At 36.8% G+C, this 27587-nt stretch overlaps 2 protein-coding genes across 3 annotated transcripts in view; one reads left to right on the top strand and one right to left on the bottom strand.

The window, feature by feature from the left end:
• Positions 1-27587, top strand: part of RTN1 (reticulon 1) — a 415427-nt gene that overhangs the window by 105799 nt on the left and 282041 nt on the right. The gene's annotated exons all lie outside the window — the stretch shown is intronic.
• The window catches only part of LRRC9 (leucine rich repeat containing 9), a 107949-nt gene that overhangs the window by 75611 nt on the left and 4751 nt on the right, over positions 1-27587 (bottom strand). The window contains exons 2-10 of the mRNA XM_030855135.2: positions 25194-25274; positions 17895-18113; positions 17135-17275; positions 16539-16602; positions 16193-16263; positions 11443-11625; positions 7866-8021; positions 4512-4708; positions 3483-3614 (exon numbers count right to left, since the gene is read on the bottom strand). Of these exons, the coding sequence (XP_030710995.1) occupies positions 3483-3614; positions 4512-4708; positions 7866-8021; positions 11443-11625; positions 16193-16263; positions 16539-16602; positions 17135-17275; positions 17895-18113; positions 25194-25241 (1211 nt within the window). The 5' untranslated portion in view covers positions 25242-25274. The remainder of the gene's footprint in view (positions 1-3482; positions 3615-4511; positions 4709-7865; positions 8022-11442; positions 11626-16192; positions 16264-16538; positions 16603-17134; positions 17276-17894; positions 18114-25193; positions 25275-27587) is intronic.

Genomic DNA, 27587 nt, shown 5'->3' with positions numbered 1-27587 from the left:
GCTACAAACAGGAATGGAGGAGTCAGAAGGAAGGGGTGGTTTGTGGGCAGGAAGAGGAAAACAAAAGCAAAAAGATTAAGAACTAAATATTTTTACATCACCTTGTCTAATCCTAACAGTAACCTTTTGTGATAGTTTTTTATTTTCTCATTTTACAGATGACATTCAGATGAGTTAAATAACTGTTTTAAGACTATGCAGATAGAGTTTGAACCTAGGCTTTCTGACTCTAACCCCACTGTCTATTTTTTAGTTTACAGCTGACTTCCCTTTTAAATGTGTTGAGTTTGCCTTGCCAGTTGGACATTCGGCTAGAAATGTCTAATAGGTAGAACTTCAGGACTGGGGTAAAGGAGAGAGATTGTAACTTTAAGTAATTTTTGAAAGTGCAGGAGTAGAAGAGACTGTCAAGGGAGAGTGTAAAAAGAAAATAGGAAATGTCTAACTACAAGAAAAAAAAAAGAGAGAGAGAGAGGTGAAGTTACACGGAAGGAATGGCTAAAAGCAACAAGATCTGCAGAGGTTAGGAGAGTGAGGGCCCCTCATGTCACTGGGTGCCCCCACTCATTCAGTAAGACCTGAATGTGTGAGCATCCACAGTGGTGATATACACATTGACTAAGATATTCAGTTACACAGAGAGATGCCTACAAACGTTCTTAATATACAAATGATGCACCCATTTAGCAAATGTAGAATGCACATGGTTTTAAATGGCTGAAGCATAATATAATCTATTAAAATCACTTCAAAATCCTAAAAAGCATTTAATAAATACTGTTAACTGACTTGCTGACTTAAACCATATCAAAAACAAATATAAAACAGTATAAAACAAAAAGTCTGAGTTTCTGTAGCTCTCTAAAACAGTACAGCCTGAAATGTTTATATATAAAAAGTTAGATTAATTACTGAAAGTTATTTTATAGACAGAAGTGAACCTACTAAGTGAATATCTATATATTGATATAGAGACTTCAATTAGTTATCTATTGAGTTATGAATCCAGCCAGCCCTATGCTAGATGTAATGACTTATAAGGCACATCCTATCTGTCCCCAAGGATCTTACAGAGTCACTTATATATTGTTTTGTGGTACTTTGAAGTTATTTCTTTAAATTGTAAATGCCATGCATGTATCTATAACCAGGTTAAAAAAGCTTCTCAAGCACAAGGACAGCATCTTTGATGCATTGGAGTCCCCATCTGGTAAATGTTGATAAATGTTGTCTGTTGTCAATAGATATAACTCAGTTGGCAATACAGAGGTAAATAATATGATCTATAATGAAAATGCTGTAGTGGCAACAATCTACTCAACAGACAAGTCTCTGTAAAATCAGGACTTTTTTAAACTGAAAAATAAAGCTCTTCAATTTCAAAAAAGAAATGAAGCTAAGAAATTTTTTTTTTTTTTTTTTTTTTTTTTTGCGGTACGTGGGCCTCTCACTGTTGTGGCCTCTCCCGTTGCGGAGCACAGGCTCCGGACGCGCAGGCTCAGCGGCCATGGCTCACGGGCCTAGCTGCTCCGCGGCATGTGGGATCTTCCTGGACCGGGGCACGAACCCGCGTCCCCTGCATCGGCAGGCGGACTCTCAACCACTGCACCACCAGGGAAGCCCACTAAGAAATTTTTAACGATATACGATTAGAAATCTGCAATGCTCTTTTACTATAAACATAGGCTTTTCTGAGAGAAAACCTTTATGTTTTAGTTCTAGCTCTACTCCAGTACTTTTTATTTAAATGCTAAATATTGGCCTTAAAAATATTAAAGAAAAGTCAGTGTTTAAATTATAAAATGACTAGATATGTACCACACAGAGCAATTTAAAGCACTTTAATAGTTATTTCCTAATATACATAAACGATCAGAGCTAAGGTAGCCAAGCTTGTAGTATGCTAAAAGTAACAAACAGTCCTTGAAATTCTGCCAACATGTATTTGATTTTCTCCTTAAAATGGATCAAGGTTATTTTTATTAAAACCAAGTAAACAATTATTAATGCTTATTAAAATCCACCAAAGCTATCTAAATTACTATCAGGCTGACACGGTTACCTAAATGGCTTTTTAGTTATTTTGCTTTTACATAGTTTTTTTCACTAATGTACTTGTTTTATAAAGAGCTTGCTTTGTGATAAGTTAAAAAGAAACAAATAATAAAAAGCAATTCTGTTTAGGTTGAGTGAATACAAATAAAAGACTGAAGAATTATGCATACATCCTGCAGAGAGACACCATTCAATTCTTAACACTTGAAAAATCAAGGCCTCTACTTGTTTACATGGGGACTGGGATGAATACCTTTTATATCTTTGTACATAAAAATCAAATATTGTGGTTAAGCAACAGTGATAACTGTTGGGCAAATGGATCTACTGATACAAAAGAAAGTATTTTAGAAGATCCCTTTGTCCCTTGGGCAGAGCGTCTTAGACTTTTCCACCAAAGTACCCCCAAGGCCCTTCAGAAGCTTTTACTCACAGAGGTGAGTTAGAGCCACATCTAATAGAATCAGGGGGCTTGGCTTAAAGTAATGGATAACAGTCACACATTTTTCTTTCTAAAAGGTTATTGTAAGTTTTGTAGTTTACTTCACAAAAATCGTGTTTGTTTCAACAGTGACAGTGAGTAAAACCATCCTCTGGGGTGATATATCAAGTCCATGCTATAGCTTTACATGTTTCCTTGTTCACGGGCTTCTCAATTTTGAGAAAGTGACTGCAGAAATATGAAAGTTATGATATTTTTGTGCCAAGGCTCTCTTTTTTTAGGATCATTTTTTGGGTTGTACCCTCTAGTTGAAGCAACACAACCACTTCCTTGTGTCTACCAGTAGGACTTGATTCTGAAGTGTGGATCCCTTTTTCCTGTTTCCATTTTGGGTGGCTTTGCCATTTTTGTCCAAATGGGCTTTTCACCCGAATTCCTGGTTTTTAAGCGTCTGCCTTATTTTAACTCATAAAGTCTATGTGCACCCTGACTCTATCTAGCTCTAGACAACTGGTTTCACTTTGATCATGGACCCCCAGGAAATTTACTAGGCAGCCTCCTCCAGTATTTGCAACTTGCTGTTGCCAATCCTGCTTTGCCACTCCTTCCCTATTCTAGCCTCTCACCCAGTATTCAGAATCCAGGGCTATATTCAGTCCAGAAATAAACCGTATAAACATACATAAAATTAATTCGTGACCATAAGCTTTTCTAAATTATATTCTGCTCTTGGGCTAAGGAAAATTAAGTAAAGAGCAAAGAAATACTATTAGGATGTTTTCAAGTTAGCTCATGGCAATAGTATAAACAGAGAAATGTATATATGGTAAAGTAGGTAACTGCCAATCTTCAGTGGATGAATACTCTATATGGTAAGTGTTTTGAAATGGGACATTTTAAGATTTTTATAAGTTGATATTTTGGTTGATGATCCTAAGCACTTAAAATTAGTTTTAAAGCTATAACTAAATATCAAAAGATTTACCAGTCATCAGATCGAGTGCCTTCTTCAAAGTAGATGTTTCCCACAGTCTCCAACTCAATTAACAAAAATGGGATTAATAAACTATGACTTTTCTTCTTTTGTTTTACTTCAATACGATAAATTCCTTCAATTCTATTTAAGAAAAAAATAAAGCTATTAAAATGATCTAAAATTCACAACATTAAAATTCATGATAGTTTCTTCTAAGCTGATGTTAAAATATAAGGCTTTCATCAATGAACAAAGAAAGCTTGGTGCTAACAGTTAAACCAAGTAAAAGACATTCTGTTTTTGGCAATTAAAATCACCTCAAATTTTGTTAACCTCAGAGTAAGTGAAGGTTAGAAGACTCTCCTGGCTCCACCATTTATGATTCTCAGATCTTAGACAAGTCACAACATTTTTCTGCTGCAACTTCTTAGAAAATGACAAGATTGATAGTACCTACACCTGAATAGGCTTTTTGAAGATTATAGGCAAAATATATGAAAAGCTCTTAGCCAAGAGCTTGGCACAGAGTAAGAACTCAATAAATATTAGTTATTATTTTGTTACTATTTATTATTACAGGGCAAACTAACTTATCCACTTAGTGCCTTAGTAAATTAAAAAAAAAATTCACAGTACTTAATAAGTCTTCTTGCTTTATGTTTCTAGTTGATACTCAACCTGAGTTTCTTTATACATGATTCCAGACAACTTTTGTATGTGCTTTCTGCACCAGTAGCAACTAACGTTAAAAAAACTAATGTTTTTAATTTGCAGACACTAGAGTCATGTGACAAGAAGCCACTCAGGGGAAGTCCAGTGTTCCTAGTAAAGTATTGCTTCTTTAAAAAACTATATGCTAACTTTGAACCAATGATGCCTACCTCTACTAAGAACTGGACTGAAAAAACATGTTGTGTTTTACTTCATACTGTAATTCTTTCCATTCCTGAAGAAGAGAATTGAGCTCGACCAGTGGCCCAGAACATTCTTTTCCCTCATGTTTCAAATTTGAACAACGAGATAATTCATTAAACATACTCATCTAGTTTTTTGTTCCAGAATGTTACCCTTTCATTCAAGGCATTTAGTTTGGTCACTATCTTCTGCTGAAGACTTGGTTCTTCTGTGACAGTTTCACAGTTTTTTGATTTTTCAAGCTCAGTTACTTTATTGTTACTGGATCTATCATTGTGCCCTTTGCCAGATCCTCTGAGTTCAGTCAGTTCCCGTTCCAACTGTTGAAATCAATGTGCCAGAGAGCAAAATTGTTCAGTGGAATCTATTAAATATTTAGTTAACTTAAATTAACAAAGTAGCAATCTAGATAATAAATAAGCCAAACTTCATAAAAACATGGCAAGCATGTGATTATAACTTTAGTACAAGTTTGGTCAACGAATTTCTCTTGACCAAGTGAAATTAAATACTTCAGACATGGCAGTTCTCTCAACTGAAAATAAGAAAAGCAAAGAAATAAATTTTAAAATATTATTGATGAGTTAGCTTCTAATAAAGCCAAAGTAAAATGATAAGAAATGCTGGTTTTGGAACAAAGAGAATAAGCTTGAAATAATGTGACTTTTATCACTCCTACTTTTCAATTTTTCAACTACTTTGGTATTCTGGGAAACAACATAAAAAATATACACAAGCATGGATATAGAGGTGCACATTTTTCTCTTTGCCTCAGTCTCCTATACGGCTCAGCACAGCAATGTCGTTATTTAAAATTTTGATATTTGTGATTTTTCTTGTTGTTCGTAATGGACTTTTTTTGCATTCATTTGTATTTTTAAGAAATATTATAATAGGGACTTCCCTGGTGGTGTATTGGTTAAGACTCCATGTTCCCAATGCAGGGGGCCTGGGTTTAATCTCTGGTCAGGGAACTAGATCCCACATGCATGCCACAACTAAGGAGCCCACATGCCGCAACTAAGACCAGCGCAACCAAATAAATTTAAATAAATATTTTTAAAATATATATTATAATAAAATACATGATTTATCTTAATTATGGAGGTTTTAGACCTTCCCTTAAACTTTGGGCCCAGGGTGAGTGCCTCATTTGCCTTACCCTAACCCCAGCATCGTAGAATGGATTTCAAGATAAATTGTACTGTACACAGAGAAGTGCATACAAATAGAAATTTGCTAAGTATCTGTACTCCTTTCTCTATAATGGCTACATACAGCTGTTAAAAAAATGAAGTAAGCATATTTTATAAAAATACCTATAGTTTATATAATCTATAACTATTATTTTTCACATATTAATACATCCATTTGCACATGAAAATGGCAGATATAAAATGATTTCCATATACTGGTTTTCCTGTCGTTTTTTATTCAAGTAAATAAATTACGTTAATGTTTTAAGAATACCTTTCTGATTATAATATGAATTTAAACCTGTTCATTTCATAAAGAGTACTAAATATATTTTTAAAAATTGATTTTTAATCGCTACATACCATTCAATCTTAAGAATGAGTAATTCTGCCTCTCTTTTTAAACATTTAGGTAGTTTCCAATTTTTTGTTGTTATTAATAGTACAGTGATGAATATTCTCATATAAATATTTATCCAAATCTTTAAATGGAGTGCTAGAAGTAGATTTACTGGGTCAAAGGCTATGAGCATTTTTAGGCTGTTAGTAATATATATGACCCAATTACACTCTCATCAGTGGTGTAATAGTGTCACACCCATCTTCACCAGGCAGGCTATGACAAATTTATAGGTGAAAATGGTTGCTTGTTGTCTTATTTCATATTAGGAAATTAATAATCAGATTGAGGTCCTCTTTCACATGTTTATTAGTTTTTATTTCTTCTTTTGTAAAAAGATAGTTTATGGAATTTGCTTAATTTTTCTATTTGGATATATACTTTCTTGTCTTCTTTAAAATTTTTTAATTAATTTATTTATTTTTGGCGGCATTGGGTCTTCGTTGGTGCGTGTGGGCTTTCTCTAGTTGCAGTGAGTGGAGGCTACTCTTCATTGTGGTGCACAGGCTTCTCATTACAGTGGCTTCTCTTGTTGCGGAGCACAGGCTCTAAGCACGTGGACTTCATGGGCTTAGTTGCTCCGTGGCATGTGGGATTTTCCCAGACCAGGGATTGAACCCGTGTCCCCTGCATTGGCAGGCGGATTCTTAACCACTGTGCCACCAGGGAAGTCCCTTTTTGTCTTGTTTTACTTATGAGTACTTTTATACTAAGGATATTATGTTTGTCCTTCATGTTTGTTGAAAACAATTTTTCAGACTGTCATTTATTGTTTATTTTCATTAATGATGCTTTTTAGTACAAAAGCGTTTTACTTTTTTTTTTTCAATCAAAGCTAAATTCTGTTCCCTGTGATTTCTAGTATTTTTCTTACTTGGCAGGCTGAGATCAGTTAAATATATTAATCCATATACTCTTCTGCTTTTTTATGTTTTCATTTTTACATTTAATTCTATTTTCCCCACTGTATTTACTTTTAGTAAAGTATAAACTAAGGATCCAAGTCCCCTATTCCCAAGTAGTTTGACTATTTTTGTAACACCATTTTTTGAATACACCATTATTTTCTTATACCTTTTTTTTAATACAATAAGTTCTTATACATACAAAGTTCTGTTTTGACGTAAGTCTTCATTTCTCAGAGTCTACTTTTAGTAAAGGAAATCCAATTTATTCTAAATTAAAAAAGCACATATAACTACTAAAGCACAAACTATTGAAGTATACAACATTATGGGAACTTTATAACAAGCTATACTTTAATAGTATACAACATACAATAGTAAAGAGTACTTTAGCATTTTAGACAAGAAAATGAATTTTGAGCACAGCCTGCTGGTATCTAATAAAAATGTAGTGAAATAAGTCTAACAGATCTCTATAACTCACTGAATCATATTGAATTACACAGCATTTTTAAAACTTTATAAATTAATATGCCTATACTTTTTTTTTTTTTTTGCGGTATGCGGGCCTCTCACTGCTGTGGCCTCTCGCGTTGCAGAGCACAGGCTCCTGACGCGCAGGCTCAGCGGCCATGGCTCAAGGGCCCAGCCGCTCTGCGGCATGTGGGATCTTCCCGGACCGGGGCACGACCCGCGTCCCCTGAATCGGCAGGCGGACTCTCAACCACTGCGCCACCAGGGAAGCCCTGCCTATACCTTTTTTAAATTGCAGATTTCTAAGCACAGAATGAAGCTTAGTTAAGTACCTAGAATCAAAACATTTTCGGGGCAAACTTACTTGAAACTTAGTATTAATTTTAAAAGGTATGCATATTTATAAATGTATACATACATATAAAATTTAAAAGATAATAGTATCTTATCTGCCAGTTTTCTTAAGACAAGGCTATTGAAATTTTACAATATTAAATCTCACATTTTTTTTCAAAAGGCTGAATAATTTTATTCGTTCTTCTGGCAACTTCTGTAATTTACATTTTCGATCATTCAGTTTTTCAAGGTCTTCATTAAGATGCCTCTGAACAGTTTTTATACGCATATTGTAATACATTATTTTTTTCATTGCTGTGGTCTAAAAGTGAGAAAAAAGGTTAGCTGAAACAAAAAACATTATAGGTAATTATTAGTGGTATTATATGAGTGTGGTATGTTCTATATAATTATTTTTAAGTTTTACATGCTCAGTTACTAATAATGATATTAGTTGAAATGATAATGGCTACACAGAATCCTCTATTTAAATTTAATAAGCAAAACATAAAATTTCAAAGATGTTCTTTGTGTATAATATTTTAAGTGTGAGGCATATTTACTTTCAGTGACAACATAAAGAGACTACAGAAAGAACTCAATTTACAAAATAGTGTCATTTAGCTAATGTGGCAGTACTACTGAAGCTAACATATTATTCCTATTTGATTAATTTAGAGAAAAAATAAATTTAAAAGAATAAAATCAAATGTAACATTATTCATTTTTTAAATGCATGGCTAAGAAATAGGATTTCATGGGTTTTTTCCCCCAAATCTATAAAAGAATGCTCTAAATGAACTTGTTTTAGATTGAGCAAATTACTAAATTGTCAATCTAATCCAGTTATCTTGAATTCCTTAATATCAATGGATCATGCAGTTACTAATGTTTATCATGATAAATTGATTGATTCCACCATTAAGAAATATACCAGGTAAATGGTGCTCAAGAGTTATATTAGTCAAAAGAACTAGCTAAGAAAATAAACAAATCAGGTGCATGTTATAATGTGACCTAGTTTTAACTGTTTACCTGAAATAATGAAGGCATTATCGGCAAATCTGTACCTCAATTAAGTTGGAAGGCTTGTACACTGTTGTGTGATTTATTTAGTAGAAAGTGGATAGTCAAGATCCCAACAGAATTATTTGGCATAACAGATAGAATGGAAACAAATATATGGCTTGATGAACAGACAAAAGAATTCCTTCTCCACACATAATATGAAATTCTGAAACTGAAATTACTAAATTCTTCTGCAAAAAATCAGGCATTCATAACATAGAAGAGTTAAGGGGAAAAAGGCTGTTTTAGGGTGATGATTAGCAGATAAAAATTCCTGTTCAAGAAGAGCTTGTTTCTCAGGTGCAATTGAGTAGAAAAAACTGTAACTAAAGGAAATGGCAGATGGTGTTTCTTGATTTTTTTTTTTTTTTTTTGGCCTACAAGTGGCAAGTAAAGTCAGAACTTACCTACCCAAGAGACACACTTCCCCACCCACAACATTCCCTTGGTGATTCATCCAGTCCTCGGCTTGGTATCATCCTTCTGCTTTCAATTCCCATATCTTTATCGCCAATCCAGGCAACTCTCTTAAATAACAGTCTCATATATCCATCTTGGATATTCAAAAGATTGTTCAAACTTTATATGCTTAACATTATGCTGTGATTCTTCCTTCTAAATTTACTCCTCCCATACTCTTCCTCATCTCATCAAATAGCAACTCCTTCCCTCCTTCAGTTGCTTGGGTTAGTTGCTTGGAATTATTCTCTACCTTTTCATCTACACTTCAAATTCAATCTATCAGCAAATCCAGATGGATTCTACCTTCTAACTACTGCTACAATTACTTTTGATTACTTTTTACTACCCCCTCTACAGTGTCCTGTATCAAACCATCAGCATCTCTCATCCAAGTTTCTGGAATCTAACTGGTCTCTCTGCTTTCACCTTTTCCTTTAATCCTCTATTCTTAATTCATTAACCAAAAGGATCCCTTTAAAACATAAGTCATCTTGTTTCCTCCTCCTCTCAAAATTTTCCAGTGGCCTCATGTCACTCAAAGTAAAAGCCAAAGTCCTTACAACATTCTTCAGTCTCACGTGATCTGCCCCCCACCACTCCTGGATTCATCTCTTCTTTCTTTCCTCTTTGCTTACTCAGCTCCAGCCATACTAGCCTCCTTGTTGTGCTTAAAATATGAGGCATGCTCCTGCTCAAGGTCTTTGTACTTGCTGATCCCTGAAAAACTTGCTCCCTTATTTCCTTCAGGTCTCTGCTCAAATGTTGCCTTAGTAAATCCTTTCCCAACAGTTCTATAGAAAAGAGCCTACGGCCCTTTCTCTGCCCCTACCAACAATCTTGTTTCCTTCACCCTTATTTCATTTTCCTCCATAGCATTTATCACCATCTGACATACTAGTTTTTCACTCGTTTAGCTGCTTACTATCTGTCTTCTCTCACTAAATGTAAACTCCAAGGAAGCAGGGTTTTTTTTTCTGTTTTGGTCACTCTATTTCTAGTGCCTTGAACTGTGCCTCGAATGTAATAGGCATTAAATATTTGTTAGATAAATTAATCAGCCAAGTAATTTAGTGAAGCACATTCATCCTGCTCACCTTTTCAGAAAGTGTGTGATGAAAAACTACAGAGATGATAATGGAAATTTCAAAAATATGGTTGTCACTGCAAAGTTTTGTCATTATTTTTGACTTAACATTGTTAGAGAAGACATTCCTCCCTGACCCTCCAATGACTCTGGACATCTGCTAGTAGACAATAACTCTAGCCTTTTGCTCAATATTACAAGACAGCTCACTTCTTAGATTGGGATGGGAGAGAGGATAATCTCAGTTTTGAAAAGATGAGAGGAGACAGTGGAACTTGAGAATAAATCCTCAAGCTACCAAGAGAAGAGATACAAGAGAAATGGATAAAGACATTCTTTATCTATGTTGAGATGATGGATGAGCCACAAGGAAAGGATGGGAGGGCTTCATGTGGGCACATTCTGGACACTCATAAACTATTTATTGAATGGTTAACTGAATAAACAAATGGGACTCAATGGACTAGAAGGAGAGGTAGAAATATAATGTGGGAAGAATATTAAAAAACATGGTAAATTCCTATGAACTCTACTCTCAAATTATAAAGCCTTTCATACCATGGCATAGTAGTCCCTTTACTGGGAGATTCACCATCAGTGACAGCCCAGGAAAAGCCCTTTTCAAGATTTTGGAGATCTTCAAGATTTTGGCAGTGTGGGTAGATTCACTTATACTTACAGAGAACCCCAAACCATCTTTAATTAGATTAAAATCTACCTAATCCTGGCATACTACCATCAACCATGGGTATCTTCTAATTTTGATATATAATACTCCAAATGAGAGGAGGTTACTTGTTTCATTTCTACTTTATTTAGGCTTAATTTTCGTATATATAGCATTAGTTTAATTATTCTTAACACTGATAATTTTTCAGATTTCCTTCAAGTTTTATATAAGTTTAAACGTTTTTCTATTATTTTACCTTCCAATACTGTCATCAAAATTGAGATTCTAGTACTAATGTTATTATCTGTATGCATCTATGTGAAATATCCAGTTCACTGGGCAAAAGTAGAATTGGTGACAACACTGACAAGATCATACTACCTACCACATGTTGACACAGCCAGAAAGAAGGAGTTAATTAAACTTAAGACACAGACACCTGATTAGGTATGCACTTACATCTGCCAGTTCCTTGACTTGCTTTGCTGACACATCAAACGTGTCAAGTCTTTGAAGGCAAGGCAAATGATATAACACATGTGTGGAATAATTACACAGCAGACAAACTGGATTGGTTTTATACTGAGGATCATTGAGACATAAATCCTTTAAGCGACGCAGCCTGGTTAAGTTAGTGAGGTCCTAAAACAACAGCAACAATAATGGTCAATTGATTAATTGCAACTCTCCATTTCTAAAGGAGGCATTTTAGCTCTTAAGATCACCCATAACTTAATGTAATGCATTCTAATTATGTGCTTTAATATGTTAAAGGTATTTAGATGCATAAAGTGTTATTCTCTATTGAAAAAGATGCTAAATACATGAAAAATGGATCAACAATAATTAAACAGCAGACTCTATATAACCATACATTTTAAATGTAAAATGACAAAGAGTATTTACTAAATGATGTATTCTACATGAAACCCTGAAGCCCATTTATTCCTTAAGACACCATTCCCTCTCTGCACAGCCCCTTTGCTCACACGTGCCCCAGGAATAACAAGGATGTAGGTCTCCTACCTCCTTCACCATACTCCCCACACTGACCACCCAGGAACACAGCTCGCTATTTTCCTCAGCCTCCAGGTCTGCTCTTCTCACCAAAGGCTATGGCACCTATGTTTTAATATAATTAACACTGAACTCCTGATTTTTAGGGTTTTTTGGTTTGAGGTTTTTGTTGTTGTTGTTGTTGTTTGTTTCTATAAATGCCCTTTCTGCCTATTAAGGGCAACTGAAAGCTAGCTTTCTCCTGAGGGCCTCATTTTCCTCACAGCCTCTGGAGGGGTAGGGGTTGACGATGCACTTTCAGACCAATGTGATTCCTTAACATCTTTTATCTTGAAGTTTAAGTCACTGTTTACACCTTCCTTTATTTGGCATCTGGCCCTTGCTTAACTCTTCAGTCTTGTCCCTTCTATTTAAACCCTGACATTTTATGTTTTAGCCATACTGAACAACTTGAAGTTTCAGAATGTCCCAGACCATTTAGACATTCACTCACGCTTCTGCCTTTGAATGGACTGAACTTCACCCCAATTTTACCTTTTACTCTGTCAAGACTCAACCTAGGTATCTTCTTCTTTGAGAGCCTTGTTTCATCCCCCAGGCTTGGGGTAGATGCTCCTCCTATGAACTCTCTTAGCCACGGGGCTTACCCTTGTTATAGAATTTATCACACCCTATTGTCAATTATCCACAAGTCTATAAGCCAAGGGTCTGTATGTGCTTTGGCCCTCAATCCACAAGCTAAGAATGGTGATTGCATTTTTAAAGTGTTGGGAAAAAATAAAGAAGAATGTGTGACAGAGGCCATATATGGCCCACAAAACCTGAAATATTTTCTTTCTGGCCTTTTATAGAAAAAGTTTGCCAATTCCTGAGATAAACTCTTTGAGAACAGGGTTTGTGTCCTGTTAACACTGCATTCCCAGCATTCAGCATTTAGAACACAGCAGGCACTAAATAAATAATGTGAATTGAATTGAATGCTTATTACTTTCTACCAACCTCTAAGACACGCTCACATCTTTCTCAATAATAGTATTACTAGGGTGGTGCCTGGGGTAGGAAGGTACTATGGTTGAGTTGGACTTAAATGAATGCACTGCTAGTTAAGAGACTCAGAATCAGAATTAAAGGAAATCCAAAGCAAGGACCAGGAGGCACTAATTTAGAAGATAAAGTATCAATACAAATGGAATCGGGAAGCAAGTAGTGAAATCAGGCTGCTAGAATTAAGAGTAAGACAGGGTGAGGTGGATAATGTGTGTCCAAACTCTCTCTGGACAAGTGATAACTTGGCTTACTGGCTGGACCTAAGGCTATGGCTAGGCCCATAGCATGAGTGGGACTAACTAATCAGGGTGACTCTAAAAAGGAGATTTCTGAATAGAGCTGTGCAGAGAATTATTTGGTCAAATTCTGCAGGGCAAGGAAGGTAAACCATTGACTATGCTGAAGAGTAAAGATACTGTTTGATTTCTGGGTGGCTGTGTTGCATTTGACCATCAGTCTGGGCTATGGCGGGTGTGAACTTTGAAGTCTTATGCAGGAATCCTCCACATACACTCAGAAGTTAGATGACGCTGGAGTCTATGAAAGCACATCTCACTTTCACCAGGATAGTATCTTTTTAGGGTGACTGGAAAGGGTAGACATAAAAATTCAGAATAATAATATTTCAGGAATATTCCTAATATTTGAATAATAAAGGTTGCTGTGAGTCATGTTCAATGTTTTTATGAGAAGCCATAATTATTATAGAGAGCCTTTTTAATTTTATGCCATACAATGAACCTTCACAATAATCCTATTTTTATCCCCATCCTTTTGATGAGGAGATTGAAATAGGTTAACGTCATTAAAGTGATAGTAATAATAATAAAATGGCATATCTATTGAGTGCTTACTGTGTTTAGTCATTGTTCTAGGAGCTTTATTTTATTATTTCACTTCAACTTCATGTTACCATTGTATTATGCTGCCCTTAGTCTGTGGCAGGGCTAGAAGTGACAGATCTTTCTGCCTGTGCAGCCTCTGCTCTTTACCACAAGGCTGCCGTGGCTGGCCAGGGTGAGATAAACTTCCATATGGCTTCTTGGCAGGGTGATACCTTATTCTCCCAGCCTTCTGCACTTATCTTCTTCAGCCTCAACTCATGATTCTCTCCCTCATTCCGTTCCAGGCACAGAGGATTTCTAGTTTTCTATATTTGCCACACTCTTTCCACCACTTAGGTCCTTCACACCTTTGCTTGGAATGCTATTTCCCTAGGTAAGTCCTGCTTATGTCTCATTTGTTACCTTAAACATTACCTGCTACAGCATTCTGAATTTACCTTTCACAGCTCCCTCTGATCTCTGCTGCTGATGTTACTCAAATAACACTGATTTCTTACCTCCACACCTTTTTGCATATTGTTCTTCTCATCTTGGAATGCCTACTTCCCACTGCGTTGTAGAAAATCCTCCCTACAATGCCTGTTGAAATTCTGTCAACCCTTCAATGTTCACATCAGATATTTCCTCTTGAATTTGACTAATAAAATTAAATTTTATTGAAATTTCTTTTTAAGGTGTTTATAACATTCTGCCTCATTCTATAGATTTTTGGTGTCTTATATTCTTCTCTGAGTAAAAGAATGCCTACTTTAATATTGATCAATTCAAAATTATTTCTATAGCTAATTTGCTCACCTATTGTCTAGAGGAAGTGTTTGAAAATGTACCTTCAGTCTGACGCTGTCAGAGTTATGAATGCCATATGCTTTCACCCACATTATATACCATAAACATTGTCTTCTTATTTGTTTTTTCTCTCTCATTTATGTGCTTGACAAATGGTTATTGAGATTCATTACAAGTCAAGTACTGCTTTAAGTATTGTAGATATAGCAGTGAACAAAACAAGCCAAATTCCTGTACTCGTGGAGCTTGTATTCTAGTAAGGGTTGTGGGTAAGTGCCAATAGGAAAAATAAAACAGGGGAAAAGTAATGGAATGCTTCCACTTGAGGAGGGTAGTAGGGGTCATTGCTATTTTACTTAATTAGGCAGGAAAGGTGTCACCAAGAACATAACATTTGAATAACATCCAGAAAGAAATGAGATGAGTCACGAAGATATACGGGGTAAGAATACTCCAGCAAGTGCAAAGGCCCTAAGGTGAATGTGTCCTAGATATATGTAAGGAACAGTGAGGAGACCAGAGTGGCTAGAATGATGAAAACAAAGGGGAGAGTGGTAGAAGCTGTGGTCAGAGAGACAGTGGGGAGACTAGATTATATAGAGGTCTGGTGGGCCATTGTAAGAACTGACATTTACTTTGAAAGAGATGAGAAGCCAAGGGAGGGTTTTGAGCAGAAATGATTTGATCTGACATATTTTTAAAGGAGTGGGCTTCTATGTGGAGAACAGACTGAGTGCAGTGAAAGGGTAAACACAGGGAGAACTGTTAGGAGGCTTTTTTTTTTTCCAATAATGCAGGAAAGAGATGATGGTGTCTTCAACCAGGTTGATAGTGATGCAGGTGGTAAAAAATGGTCAGACTTTGGATATATTCTGAAGGTAGAGCCAACAGAATTTGCTGATGGACTGGTTATGGGGTATGAATGAATAAGAGGAGTCAAAAATGACTCAAGGATTTTGGCTTAAGTTATTAGAAGAATTGAGATGACATTTAGAGAAAGGGAGAAGGCTGCAGGAGACAAAGGTTCGGTAGAGGGGAAATCAGTTTGAGTTAGGATAGGAGATGTCTATCATTTGGGGTAATTGTTAGGGAAAGTAGAGATACCAATTTAGGAGTAATAAGTGGATAAAGGTATTTAAAGTTATAAGATGATTAGATTAGAGAATGAATGCAGATAGAAATGAGAAAAGATCTTGGACTAACTTGGGGCAATCCATTTTTTAGATGCTAGGAGAGGATGAGAAACCAGAAAACCAAAGAGGTGTAGCCAGAAAGATGGGAGAAAAACTAAGAGAAAGTGGTATCCTAAGAGCCAAGTAAATAGTTATTTGTTTGGTTTTAATAGTGTCAGATCGTTAGGGCCAATTTAATCAGGTAACTCTCAAATTTCTGGAAGTATTGGGTAGTCCAAAATAAATTACTCTTTAAGTGGGGACTCTTTAGTCCATTTTCTGCAAAAAGATGGTTCATGATCCAGGTTGATGAATAAAATAAATTATTCCACTTAAACATACCTTGAAAGAACATATTTGGTTACCAGAAAGGTTTAATCTTTCTAGTTGTTCATTGGGATCAAGACATCGACCTTTAATTAAAAAAAAACAAGATGAGAAAAAAGTTAAATTTCTCATTTTACCTCCTGTTCATATCTTGTCATATTTCTGAGTTGTATATGACCATCTTTTCTTGCATATAAATGAGACTAACAGTAACGTTGTATAATTAGTAACCACTGATCAATGGGTAGTATTTTCACATCCTGTAATTATAGATTTAGAAATGCTTTTCAAGACTGTACTTTTCATATTGACAAAAAATTAGTGTAACATTCTCTCATATTCCAAATGAAACTGTACATACCAATGCTGCTTATTAGATTTCCAGCAAGGTTGAGATCACTTAAATTCTTCAAAGTTTGCAAACCCTAAAATTTTAGACAATATATAATTTAGAAGAAATCATTAAAATCTATGTTTATAAATCATCTGAGCAATCTGGTTAGTTCTCCAGGTGTTCCAAGCACCAGGTGCTGTTTACTTTACAAGCTTAGAAGTAAGTGCGTGGCTCAGTGAAGTCTACTTTGTTCTCTGGAACCTGGAAAGAATTTTTGAAGGAGAAGGGAACAGGGAGGGAAGCAGAGAGGAACAGAGGAGGAGGAGTAGCAAAAAGAACACATCACACAGAGTGTGTTTAAAATCTTAGGCAAGTTATATTCAAAACTTCTCTAAACCTCCTTTTTTTTTTTTTAACCTTCAGAGAAGAAATAACACCTTACCTCCCAGACACGGTGGGAGGAGTAAAGAAAATGATGCATACGAAGTTCTCTATATGTTACAATATGCTACATACACATTAGTTCTTCTTAACTAATTAAACTAGTCATGAATATTTCTTGGACATTGTGGTTAAACTCTACAGGAGTTGACTTTAAATATAAATCACTGAAATTATCTTACCTCAATATTTTTAATTGCATTGTGGTTCAGCCAAAGAACCTCCAATCTGGATAATTTCTCTAAATTTTCTATTTTAGAAATTTTATTAAAATATAAGTACAGTTTTTCTAAATTTCTACATTCTTGAATACCTTCAATTTTCTGTTAAAAAAAAAAGAGGAGCCTGAATAGTGTTAACTTGTGTTTTTCTATTAATCCTTCAATGAAGTAGATTTTAAGTACATTTTCCTTAAAAATCACATTTTCAGAATAGATTGCAAAATCAACACCCAGCGAAATGTACTAAAATATAAAAAATCATACAATCCCTCTGCCTAAATACTATTTTCAATTTTCATATTCTTTTTAAATCAACTTGATACCTATTTTTATATGGTTATAATCATAACCACATACATTTTGCAATATTGCTTTTCAATATAGATGTTATAATTTTCACACAACCAATAGGGTCAAAGTAAACCAATTTCACTAGCAGTACTGGGTATTATTTGATCTGATTTGATTATTAAAAAGTAGAATGTGTCTATGTTTTGGCGCTTTATTTCTATTTTCTCCTTTGTATAAATCTATTTTTATATTTTGTCCATTTATCTGTTTTTGTTCTGTTTTGTTTTACTGGGCAAAGGGTTTAATTGCAATTCATCATGTATGAATCTATCTGTTTTGATCCATGCCTCAAGCATATACTTCAATGAATTATTTTTCCAAAGCCAAAGGACTTAGCATAATCTTCATGTAAGGTTATGTTTAGACTTACCTCTATGTAGCATTCGGCAATCCAAAGTTCTTTAAGCCGTAAACAAGTTTCTAGTCCTGAAATTTCTTTTATATCTTGAGCAACAATTGTGAGACTTGTTAAATTAGGAAATAATGATAATCCGAGTATACGAGGGTACCCTGAGAAAAACATTTCCAGTTTTGAAGTATCTGATCCTTCTTCTCCAATCATCTCATAAGATAAACCATTGCATAAACACTGTTTTCAAAAAAGAAATTGGATTATTACCTGTTTAAGATAATAAAGGAAGATGGCGGAAGAGTAAGACGCGGAGATCACCTTCCTCCCCACAGATACACCAGAAATACATCTACACGTCGAACAACTCCTACAGAGCACCTACTGAATGCTGGCAGAAGACCTCAGACCTCCCAAAAGGCAAGAAACCCCCCACGTACCTGGTTAGGGCAAAAGAAAAAAATAAACAGAGACAAAAGGATAGGGACGGGTCCTGCACCAGCGGGAAGGAGCTGTGAAGGAGGAAAAGTGTCCACACACTAGGAAGCCCCTTCGCGGGCGGAGACTGCGGGTGGCGGATTGGGGGAGCTTCGGAGCTGCGGAGGAGAGCACAGCAACAGGGGTGCGGAGGGCAATGCGGTGAGATTCCAGCACAGAGGATCAGGGCCGACCTGACCGGCACTCACCAGCCGAGAGGCTTGTCTGCTCACCCGCCGGGGCGGGCGGGGCTGGCAGCTGAGGCTCCGGCTTCAGTCGGAGCGCCGGGAGAGGACTGGGGTTGGCGGCGTGAACACAGCCTGCAGGGCGTTAGTGCACCGCGGCTAGCCGGGAAGGAGTCCGGGGAAAAGTCTGGACCTGCCGAAGAGGCAAAAGACTTTTTCTTCCCTCTTTATTTCCTGGTGCGCGAGGAGAGGGGATTAAGAGCGCTGCTTAAAGGTGCTCCAGAGACGGGCGCGAGCCGCGGCTAAAAGTGCGGACCCCAGAGACAGACATGAGACGCTAAGGCCACTGCTGCCGCCACCAAGAAGCCTGTGTGCGAACACAGGTCCCCTTTTGGGGAGCCTGTGCAGCGCACCACTGCCAGGGTCCCAGGATCCAGGGACAACTCCCCCGGGAGACCGCACGGTGCGCCTCAGGCTAGCGACATCATGCCGGCCTCTGCCGCCGCAGGCCCGCCCCGCACTCCGTGACCCTCCCTACCGCCTGCCCCCGGCCTGAGTGAGCCAGAGCCTCCGAATCAGCGGCTCCTTTAACCCGGTCCTGTCTGAGCAAAGAACAGACGCCCTCCGGCGACCTACACGCACAGGCAGGGCCAAATCCAAAGCTGAGCCCCTGGAAGCTGTGAGAACAAAGAAGAGAAAGGGAAATCTCTCCCAGCAGCCTCAGAAGCAGCGGATTAAAGCTCCACAATCAACTTGATGTACCCTGCATCTGTGGAATACATGAATAGACAACGAATCATCCCAAATTAAGGAGCCGTGTGGATGAAAGGCTCTTGGTGCTGCAGCCAGGAGTTAGTGCTGTGCCTCTGAGGTGGGAGAGCCAACTTCAGGACACTGGTCCACAAGAGACCTCCCAGCTCCACATAATATCAAACGGCGAAAATCTCCCAGAGATCTCCATCTCAATGCCAGCACCCAGCTTCACTCAACAACCAGCAAGCTACAGTGCTGGACATCCTATGCCAAACAACTAGCAAGACAGGAACACAACCCCACCCATTAGCAGAGAGGCTGCCCCAAATCATAATAAGTCTACAGACACCCCAAAACACACCACCAGACGTGGACCTGCCTACCAGAAAGACAAGATCCAGCCTCATCCACCAGAACACAGGCACTAGTACCCTCCACCAGGAAGCCTACACAACCCACTGAACCAACCTTAGCCACTGGGGACAGACACTAAAAACAACAGGAACTACGAACCTTCAGCCTGCAAAAAGGAGACCCCAAACACAGTAAGATAAGCAAAATGAAAAGACAGAAAAACACACAGCAGATGAAGGAGCAAGATAAAAACCCACCAGACCTAACAAATGAAGAGGAAATAGGCAGTCTACCTGAAAAAGAATTCAGAATAATGATAGTAAAGATGATCCAAAATCTTGGAAACAGAATAGACAAAATGCAAGAAACATTTAACAAGGACCTAGAAGAACTAAAGATGAAACAAACAATGATGAACAACACAATAAATGAAATGAAAAATACTCTAGATGGGATCAATAGCAGAATAACTGAGGCAGAAGAACGGATAAGTGACCTGGAAGATAAAATAGGGGAAATAACTAATGCAGAGCAGAATAAAGAAAAAAGAATGAAAAGAACTGAAGACAGTCTCAGAGACCTCTGGGACAACTTTAAACGCACCAACATTCGAATTATAGGGGTTCCAGAAGAAGAAGAGAAAAAGAAAGGGACTGAGAAAATATTTGAAGAGATTATAGTTGAAAACTTCCCTAATATGGGAAAGGAAATAGTTAATCAAGTCCAGGAAGCACAGAGAGTCCCATACAGGATAAATCCAAGGAGAAATACGCCAAGACACATATTAATCAAACTGTCAAAAATTAAATACAAAGAAAACATATTAAAAGCAGCAAGGGAAAAATAACACACAAGGGAATCCCCATAAGGTTAACAGCTGATCTTTCAGCAGAAACTCTGCAAGCCAGAAGGGAGTGGCAGGACATATTGAAAGTGTTGAAGGAGAAAAACCTGCAACCAAGATTACTCTACCCAGCAAGGATCTCATTCAGATTTGATGGAGAAATGAAAACCTTTACAGACAAGCAAAAGCTGAGACAGTTCAGCACCACCAAACCAGCTCTACAACAACTGCTAAAGGAAATTCTCTAGGCAAGAAACACAACAGAAGGAAAAGACCTACAATAACGAACCCAAAACAATTAAGAAAATGGGAATGGGAACATACATATCGATAATTACCTTAAATGTAAATGGACTAAATGCTCCCACCAAAAGACACAGCTTGGCTGAATGGATACAAAAACAAGACGCATATATTTGCTGTCTACAAGAGACCCACTTCAGACCTAGAGACACATACAGACTGAAAGTAAGGGGATGGAAAAAGGTATTTCATGCACATGGAAACCAAAAGAAAGCTGGAGTAGCAATTCTCATATCAGACAAAATAGACTTTAAAATAAAGACTATTAGAAGAGGCAAAGAAGGACACTACATAATGATCAAGGGATCGATCCAAGAAGAAGATATAACAATTGTAAATATTTATGCACCCAACATAGGAGCACCTCAATACATAAGGCAAATACTAACAGCCATAAAAGGGGAAATCAACAGTAACACATTCATAGTAGGGGACTTTAACACCCCACTTTCACCAATGGACAGATCATCCAAAATGAAAATAAATAAGGAAACACAAGCTTTAAATGATACATTAAACAAGATGGACTTAATTGATATTTATAGGACATTCCATCCAAAAACAACAGAATACACATTTCTCTCAAGTGCTCATGGAACATTCTCCAGGATCGATCATATCTTGGGTCACAAATCAAGCCTTGGTAAATTTAAGAAAATTGAAATTGTATCAAGTATCTTCTCCGACAACAACGCTATGCGACTAGATATCAATTACAGGAAAAGATCTGTAAAAAATACAAACACATGGAGGCTAAACAATACACTACTTAATAACGAAGTGATCACTGAAGAAATCAAAGAGGAACTCAAAAAATACCTAGATACAAATGACAATGGAGACACGACAACTCAAAATCTATGGGATGCAGCAAAAGCAGCTCTAAGAGGGAAGTTTATAGCAATACAATCCTACCTTAAGAAACAGGAAACATCTCGAATAAACAACTTAACCTTGCACCTAAAGCAATTAGAGAAAGAAGAACAAAAAACCCCCAAAGTTAGCAGAAGGAAAGAAATCATAAAAATCAGATCAGAAATAAATGAAAAAGAAATGAAGGAAACGATAGCAAAGATCAATAAAACTAAAAGCTGGTTCTTTGAAAGGATAAACAAAATTGATAAACCATTAGCCAGACTCATCAAGAAAAAAAGGGAGAAGACTCAAATCAATAGAATTAGAAATGAAAAAGGAGAAGTAACAACTGACACTGCAGAAATACAAAAGATCATGAGAGATTACTACAAGCAACTCTATGCCAATAAAATGGACAACCTGGAAGAAATGGACAAATTCTTAGAAAGGCACAACCTGCCAAGACTGAATCAGGAAGAAATAGAAAATATGAACAGACCAATCACAAGCACTGAAATTGAAACTGTGATTAAAAATCTTCCAACAAGCAAAAGCCCAGACCAGATGGCTGCACAGGCGAATTCTATCAAACATTTAGAGAAGAGGTATCACCTATCCTTCTCAAACTCTTTCAAAATATAGCAGAGGGAGGAACACTCCCCAACTCATTCTACGAGGCCACCATCATCCTGATACCAAAACCAGACAAGGATGTCACAAAGAAAGAAAACTACAGGCCAATATCACTGATGAACATAGATGCAAAAATCCTCAACAAAATACTAGCAAACAGAATCCAACAGCACATTAAACGGATCATACACCATGATCAAGTGGGGTTTATTCCAGGAATGCAAGCATTCTTCAATATATGCAAATCAATCAACGTGATACACCATATTAACAAATTGAAGGAGAAAAACCATATGATCATCTCAATAGATGCAGAGAAAGCTTTTGACAAAATTCAACACCCATTTATGATAAAAACCCTGCAGAAAGTAGGCATAGAGGGAAATTTCCTCAACATAATAAAGGCCATATATGACAAACCCACAGCCAACATCATCCTCAATGGTGAAAAACTGAAAGCATTTCCACTAAGATCAGGAACAAGACAAGGTTGCCCACTCTCACCACTCTTATTCAACACAGTTTTGGAAGTTTTAGCCACAGCAATCAGAGAAGATAGGAAATAAAAGGAATCCAAATCGGAAAAGAAGAAGTAAAGCTGTCACTGTTTGCAGATGACACGATACTATACATAGAGAATCCTAAAGATGCTACCAGAAAACTACTAGAGCTAATCAATGAATTTGGTAAAGTAGCAGGATACAAAATTAATGCACAGAAATCTCTGGCATTCCTATACACTAAGGATGAAAAATCTGAAAGTGAAATCAAGAAAACACTCCCATTTACCATTGCAACAAAAAGAATAAAATATCTAGGAATAAACCTACCTAAGGAGACAAAAGACCTGTATGCAGAAAATTATAAGACACTGATGAAAGAAATTAAAGATGATACAAATAGATGGAGAGATATACCATGTTCTTGGATTGGAAGAATCAACATTGTGAAAATGACTCTACTACCCAAAGCAATCTACAGATTCAATGCAATCCCTATCAAACTACCACTGGCATTTTTCACAGAACTAGAACAAAAAATTTCACAATTTGTATGGAAACACAAAAGACCCCGAATAGCCAAAGCAATCTTGAGAATGAAAAACGCAGCTGGAGGAATCAGGCTTCCTGACTTCAGACTATACTACAAAGCTACAGTAATCAAGACAGTATGGTACTGGCACTAAAACAGAAATATAGATCAATGGAACAGGATAGAAAGCCCAGAGATAAACCCACGCACATATGGTCACCTTATCTTTGATAAAGGAGGCAGGAATGTACAGTGGAGAAAGGACAGCCTCTTCAATAAGTGGTGCTGGGAAAACTGGACAGGTACATGTAAAAGTATGAGATTAGATCACTCCCAAACACCATACACAAAAATAAGCTCAAAATGGATTAAAGACCTAAATGTAAGGCCAGAAACTATCAAACTCTTAGAGGAAAACATAGGCAGGACACTCTATGACATAAATCACAGCAAGGTCCTTTCTGACCCACCTCCTAGAGAAATGGAAATAAAAACAAACATTAACAAATGGGACCTAATGAAACTTAAAAGCTTTTGCACAGCAAAGGAAACCATAAACAAGACCAAAAGACAACCCTCTGAATGGGAGAAAATATTTGCAAATGAAGCAACCGACAAAGGATTAATCTCCAAAATTTATAAGCAGCTCATGCAGCTTAATAACAACAACAAAAAAAAACCGAATCCAAAAATGGGCAGAAGACCTAAATAGACATTTCTCCAAAGAAGATATACGGACTGCCAACAAACACATGAAAGAATGCTCAACATCACTAATCATTAGAGAAATGCAAATCAAAACTACAATGAGATATCATCTCACACCAGTCAGAATGGCCATCATCAAAAAATCTAGAAACAATAAATGCTGGAGAGGATGTGGAGAAAAGGGAACCCTCTTACACTGTTGGTGGGAATGTAAATTGATACAGCCACTGTGGAGAACAGTATGGAGGTTCCTTAAAAAACTACAAATAGAACTACCATATGACCCAGCAATCCCACTACTGGCCATATACCCTGAGAAAACCATAATTCAAAAAGGGTCATGTACCAAAATGTTCATTGCAGCTCTATTTACAATAGCCCAGAGATGGAAACAACCTAAGTGTCCATTATCGGATGAATGGATAAAGAAGATGTGGCACATATATACAATGGAATATTACTCAGCCATAAAACAAACGAAATTGAGCTATTTGTAATGAGGTGGATAGACCTAGAGTCTGTCATACAGAGTGAAGTAAGTCAGAAAGAGAGAGACAAATACCGTATGCTAACACATATATATGGAATTTAAGAAAAAAAAAGTCATGAAAAACCTAAGGGTGAAACAGGAATAAAGACACAGACTTACTAAAGAATGGACTTGAGGCTATGGGGAGGGGTAAGGGTAAACTGTGACAAAGCGAGAGAGAGGCATGGACATATATACACTACCAAACGTAAGGTAGATAGTAGTGGGACAGGGAGATCAGCTTGGTGCTTTGTGACCACCTGGAGGGGTGGGATAGGAAGGGTGGGAGGGAGGGAGACGCAAGCGGGAAGAGATATGGGAACATATGTATATATATAACTGATTCATTTTGTTGTGAAGCTGAAACTAACATACCACTGTAAAGCAATTATACTCCAATAAAGATGTTAAAATGAAAAAAAAAAGATAAAAACTTATTTTTGCCATTAGAAATTATAAACGGCCAGTTTCACTGATGTCATTTTTCACTCACAAGAAGAAAAGTTGTGTCATATATATGATTTTTCTCTATTTCCAAAGATCATGGTGTAGAAGAAATCTCTAGATAAGCTCCAGAAAGGAGTGTAGAAATGTTCCATTTAATATTCTTACAAATGTAGTTGAAAAGAAACCTGGCTTTGACTCACCAGTTCTTTAATTATGTCTTCTTGGTTTAGGTTTTCACATTCAATCATCTTCCATTAAAAATGAAGGTTATAATAATATAACTGTTAAGGAAAAGGAAAAGTTGAAATAAGTACTAGAGTCATGCCATATCATTTAAAGGAGCCTTAAAGTTACTTAGGTGGAATTACTCACCTGTGGCTTGACATTTCCCAACAGTACATTACCAAGTATGTCTGGACCCCAAGACAGTCCATTCCATCTATGAAGTTTTCTCTTAGACAGTTATTTTTTATTCTGAATTTAATTCTCTCTCTCTATAACTCCTCCCCATTCACTGTCATTTTACCTCCTGGGTTCAAACAAAACAAGCATAATTTTTCTTTCACACTATGACCCTTTAATACTTGAAGAACATAGTCATCTCTCATCTATATGTTCACCTTGCCCTCAGTTCATGTCTTTTAGTTCTCTCACTAGAAAGAGCCCTGTTTTCTCCCTTGAACCAGTTCCAGTTCATTCATCCTATTATACTATGGTGTTCCAAACTGAATACAGTTCTCTAAGTATAGTTAGCAAAGAAAAGAATTTTCAGGGCTTAATGACATACCATAGGCATGGTAATAAATGTTTATTAAAATGAATTAGTCAACTTCCTCATTTTAGATGGTATGAACTACTAAATACCTAAGTAGCTTCAATAAAATTTAACCTAATTTTTCATAATTTTTAATATATTCATTATATTATTCCAGACATATACTATTTTAAAAATATAGGAATCCTGGTTTTAATATGAGGACATGACAAAGCAATATGTAGAAATTTTATTTATTTGTTTATTGTGATTCTACCTTTTACGATAATAACTCCTCCACAGATATGTGTGTACATACATGTGTGTATAGATATAGAATAGAGATATGTATGTGTGTTTATGATTATGCATATGTAAGGAGAAAATATGTAAAGATACATACTAAGTTGTTAACATGAGTTACCTTGGATATAGGTGAAAGCTGGTGTGGTTATAATAGGCATGAGAGGTTGCATGGAGATGGATCTAGGTAAAAAGGAAAAAAAAAACCCTACACTTTAAAAAAGCATGTTTAGTATTGTATAATATGAATATATAACCATTTACTTATTCATTCTACTGTTAGTAGACATTTGGACTGTCTCCAGTTTGGAGCTGAATAGTGTTTCCCTGGACATTTTTATTATGCAGGACATAGGTAGAGTTTTCTTTGGGGTTTATACCTAGGAGTAGAATGAGAAAGAAACTATTGGTGTACATAACATGGATGATTCTCACAAACACAATATTGAACAAACGAAGACACAAACACAATGAGTTCATACTGCATGACTCCATTCATATAAAATCTGGAAACTAATCTATGGTATTAGAAGTCAAGATAGTCATTACCTTTCAGGGCTGATTGACTAGGAGGAGGCAAAAGATAGGTTCTGGAGTGCTGATGAAGATAAATTTTTTGATCTAGGTGCTAATGGAATGCATTTACTTCGAGAGAATAAAATTAGATACCTAAGATTTGTGTGGTTTCTACATACATGTTATGAAATTTTACATAAATGTTTATTTTTAAAGTATTTATATGCTCACTTTTAATCATTTATGCAAAACTTTATACATGTGCAGGTGTACATGTAAATTAAAATTTTAAGAAAAAAAAGATGGTGACTTGAGGCCATGTATTTACCTACCTTCTCTGCTCAAATCTCGCTGGAATGACTAGGAAACTAGGAAAATAAGAAAGGAATGTGTAGCAGTGCTAGCAAAAGAGCACTGATGGCCAGAGATGTTGAGAAAGGTCTTTTGAATGAAGATAAAGCAGATGGCATCAGACTGAGAGAAAAAGCCCATCAGTACAGACCAGCCCAAAATTCAAGGTACCAGAGGAAGAAATTTTACAAAACTATCCTTTAAAATTCCCCAGGGCTTCCCTGGTGGCGCAGTGGTTGAGAATCCACCTGCTGATGCAGGGGACACAGGTTCATGCCCCGGTCCGGGAGGATCCCACATGCCGCGGAGTGGCTGGGCCCATGAGCTATGGCTGCTGAGCCTGCGCGTCCGGAGCCTGTGCTCCGCAATGGGAGAGGCCACAACAGTGAGAGGCCCGCGTACCACAAAAAAAAGAAAAAAAAAATTCCCCAAACTCAGAGCAGCAGTGATTGGGAAGAAAGTGGCTGTGGGCCATCCAAAGAGTCCAAATCAAAGGATTTTGAGATCTGTATCAGGGTAATATTTACAGCCTATATTTGTACTCAGGCTTTGTAAACTGGGGACATTGCTCCACTATGCTGAGGAAGGGATCCCAGCTAGCACCACAAAGAAAAGTACACCCAGAAAGTTATCCTCATACAATGGAATCTCTGTTCATTCACTCATTCAT

The sequence above is a fragment of the Globicephala melas genome, chromosome 2 (assembly GCF_963455315.2).
Source record: "Globicephala melas chromosome 2, mGloMel1.2, whole genome shotgun sequence".
Lineage (NCBI taxonomy): Eukaryota > Metazoa > Chordata > Mammalia > Artiodactyla > Delphinidae > Globicephala > Globicephala melas.
Note: the sequence above shows the minus strand (reverse complement) of the source record. Positions and strands in the feature narration are given on the sequence as shown.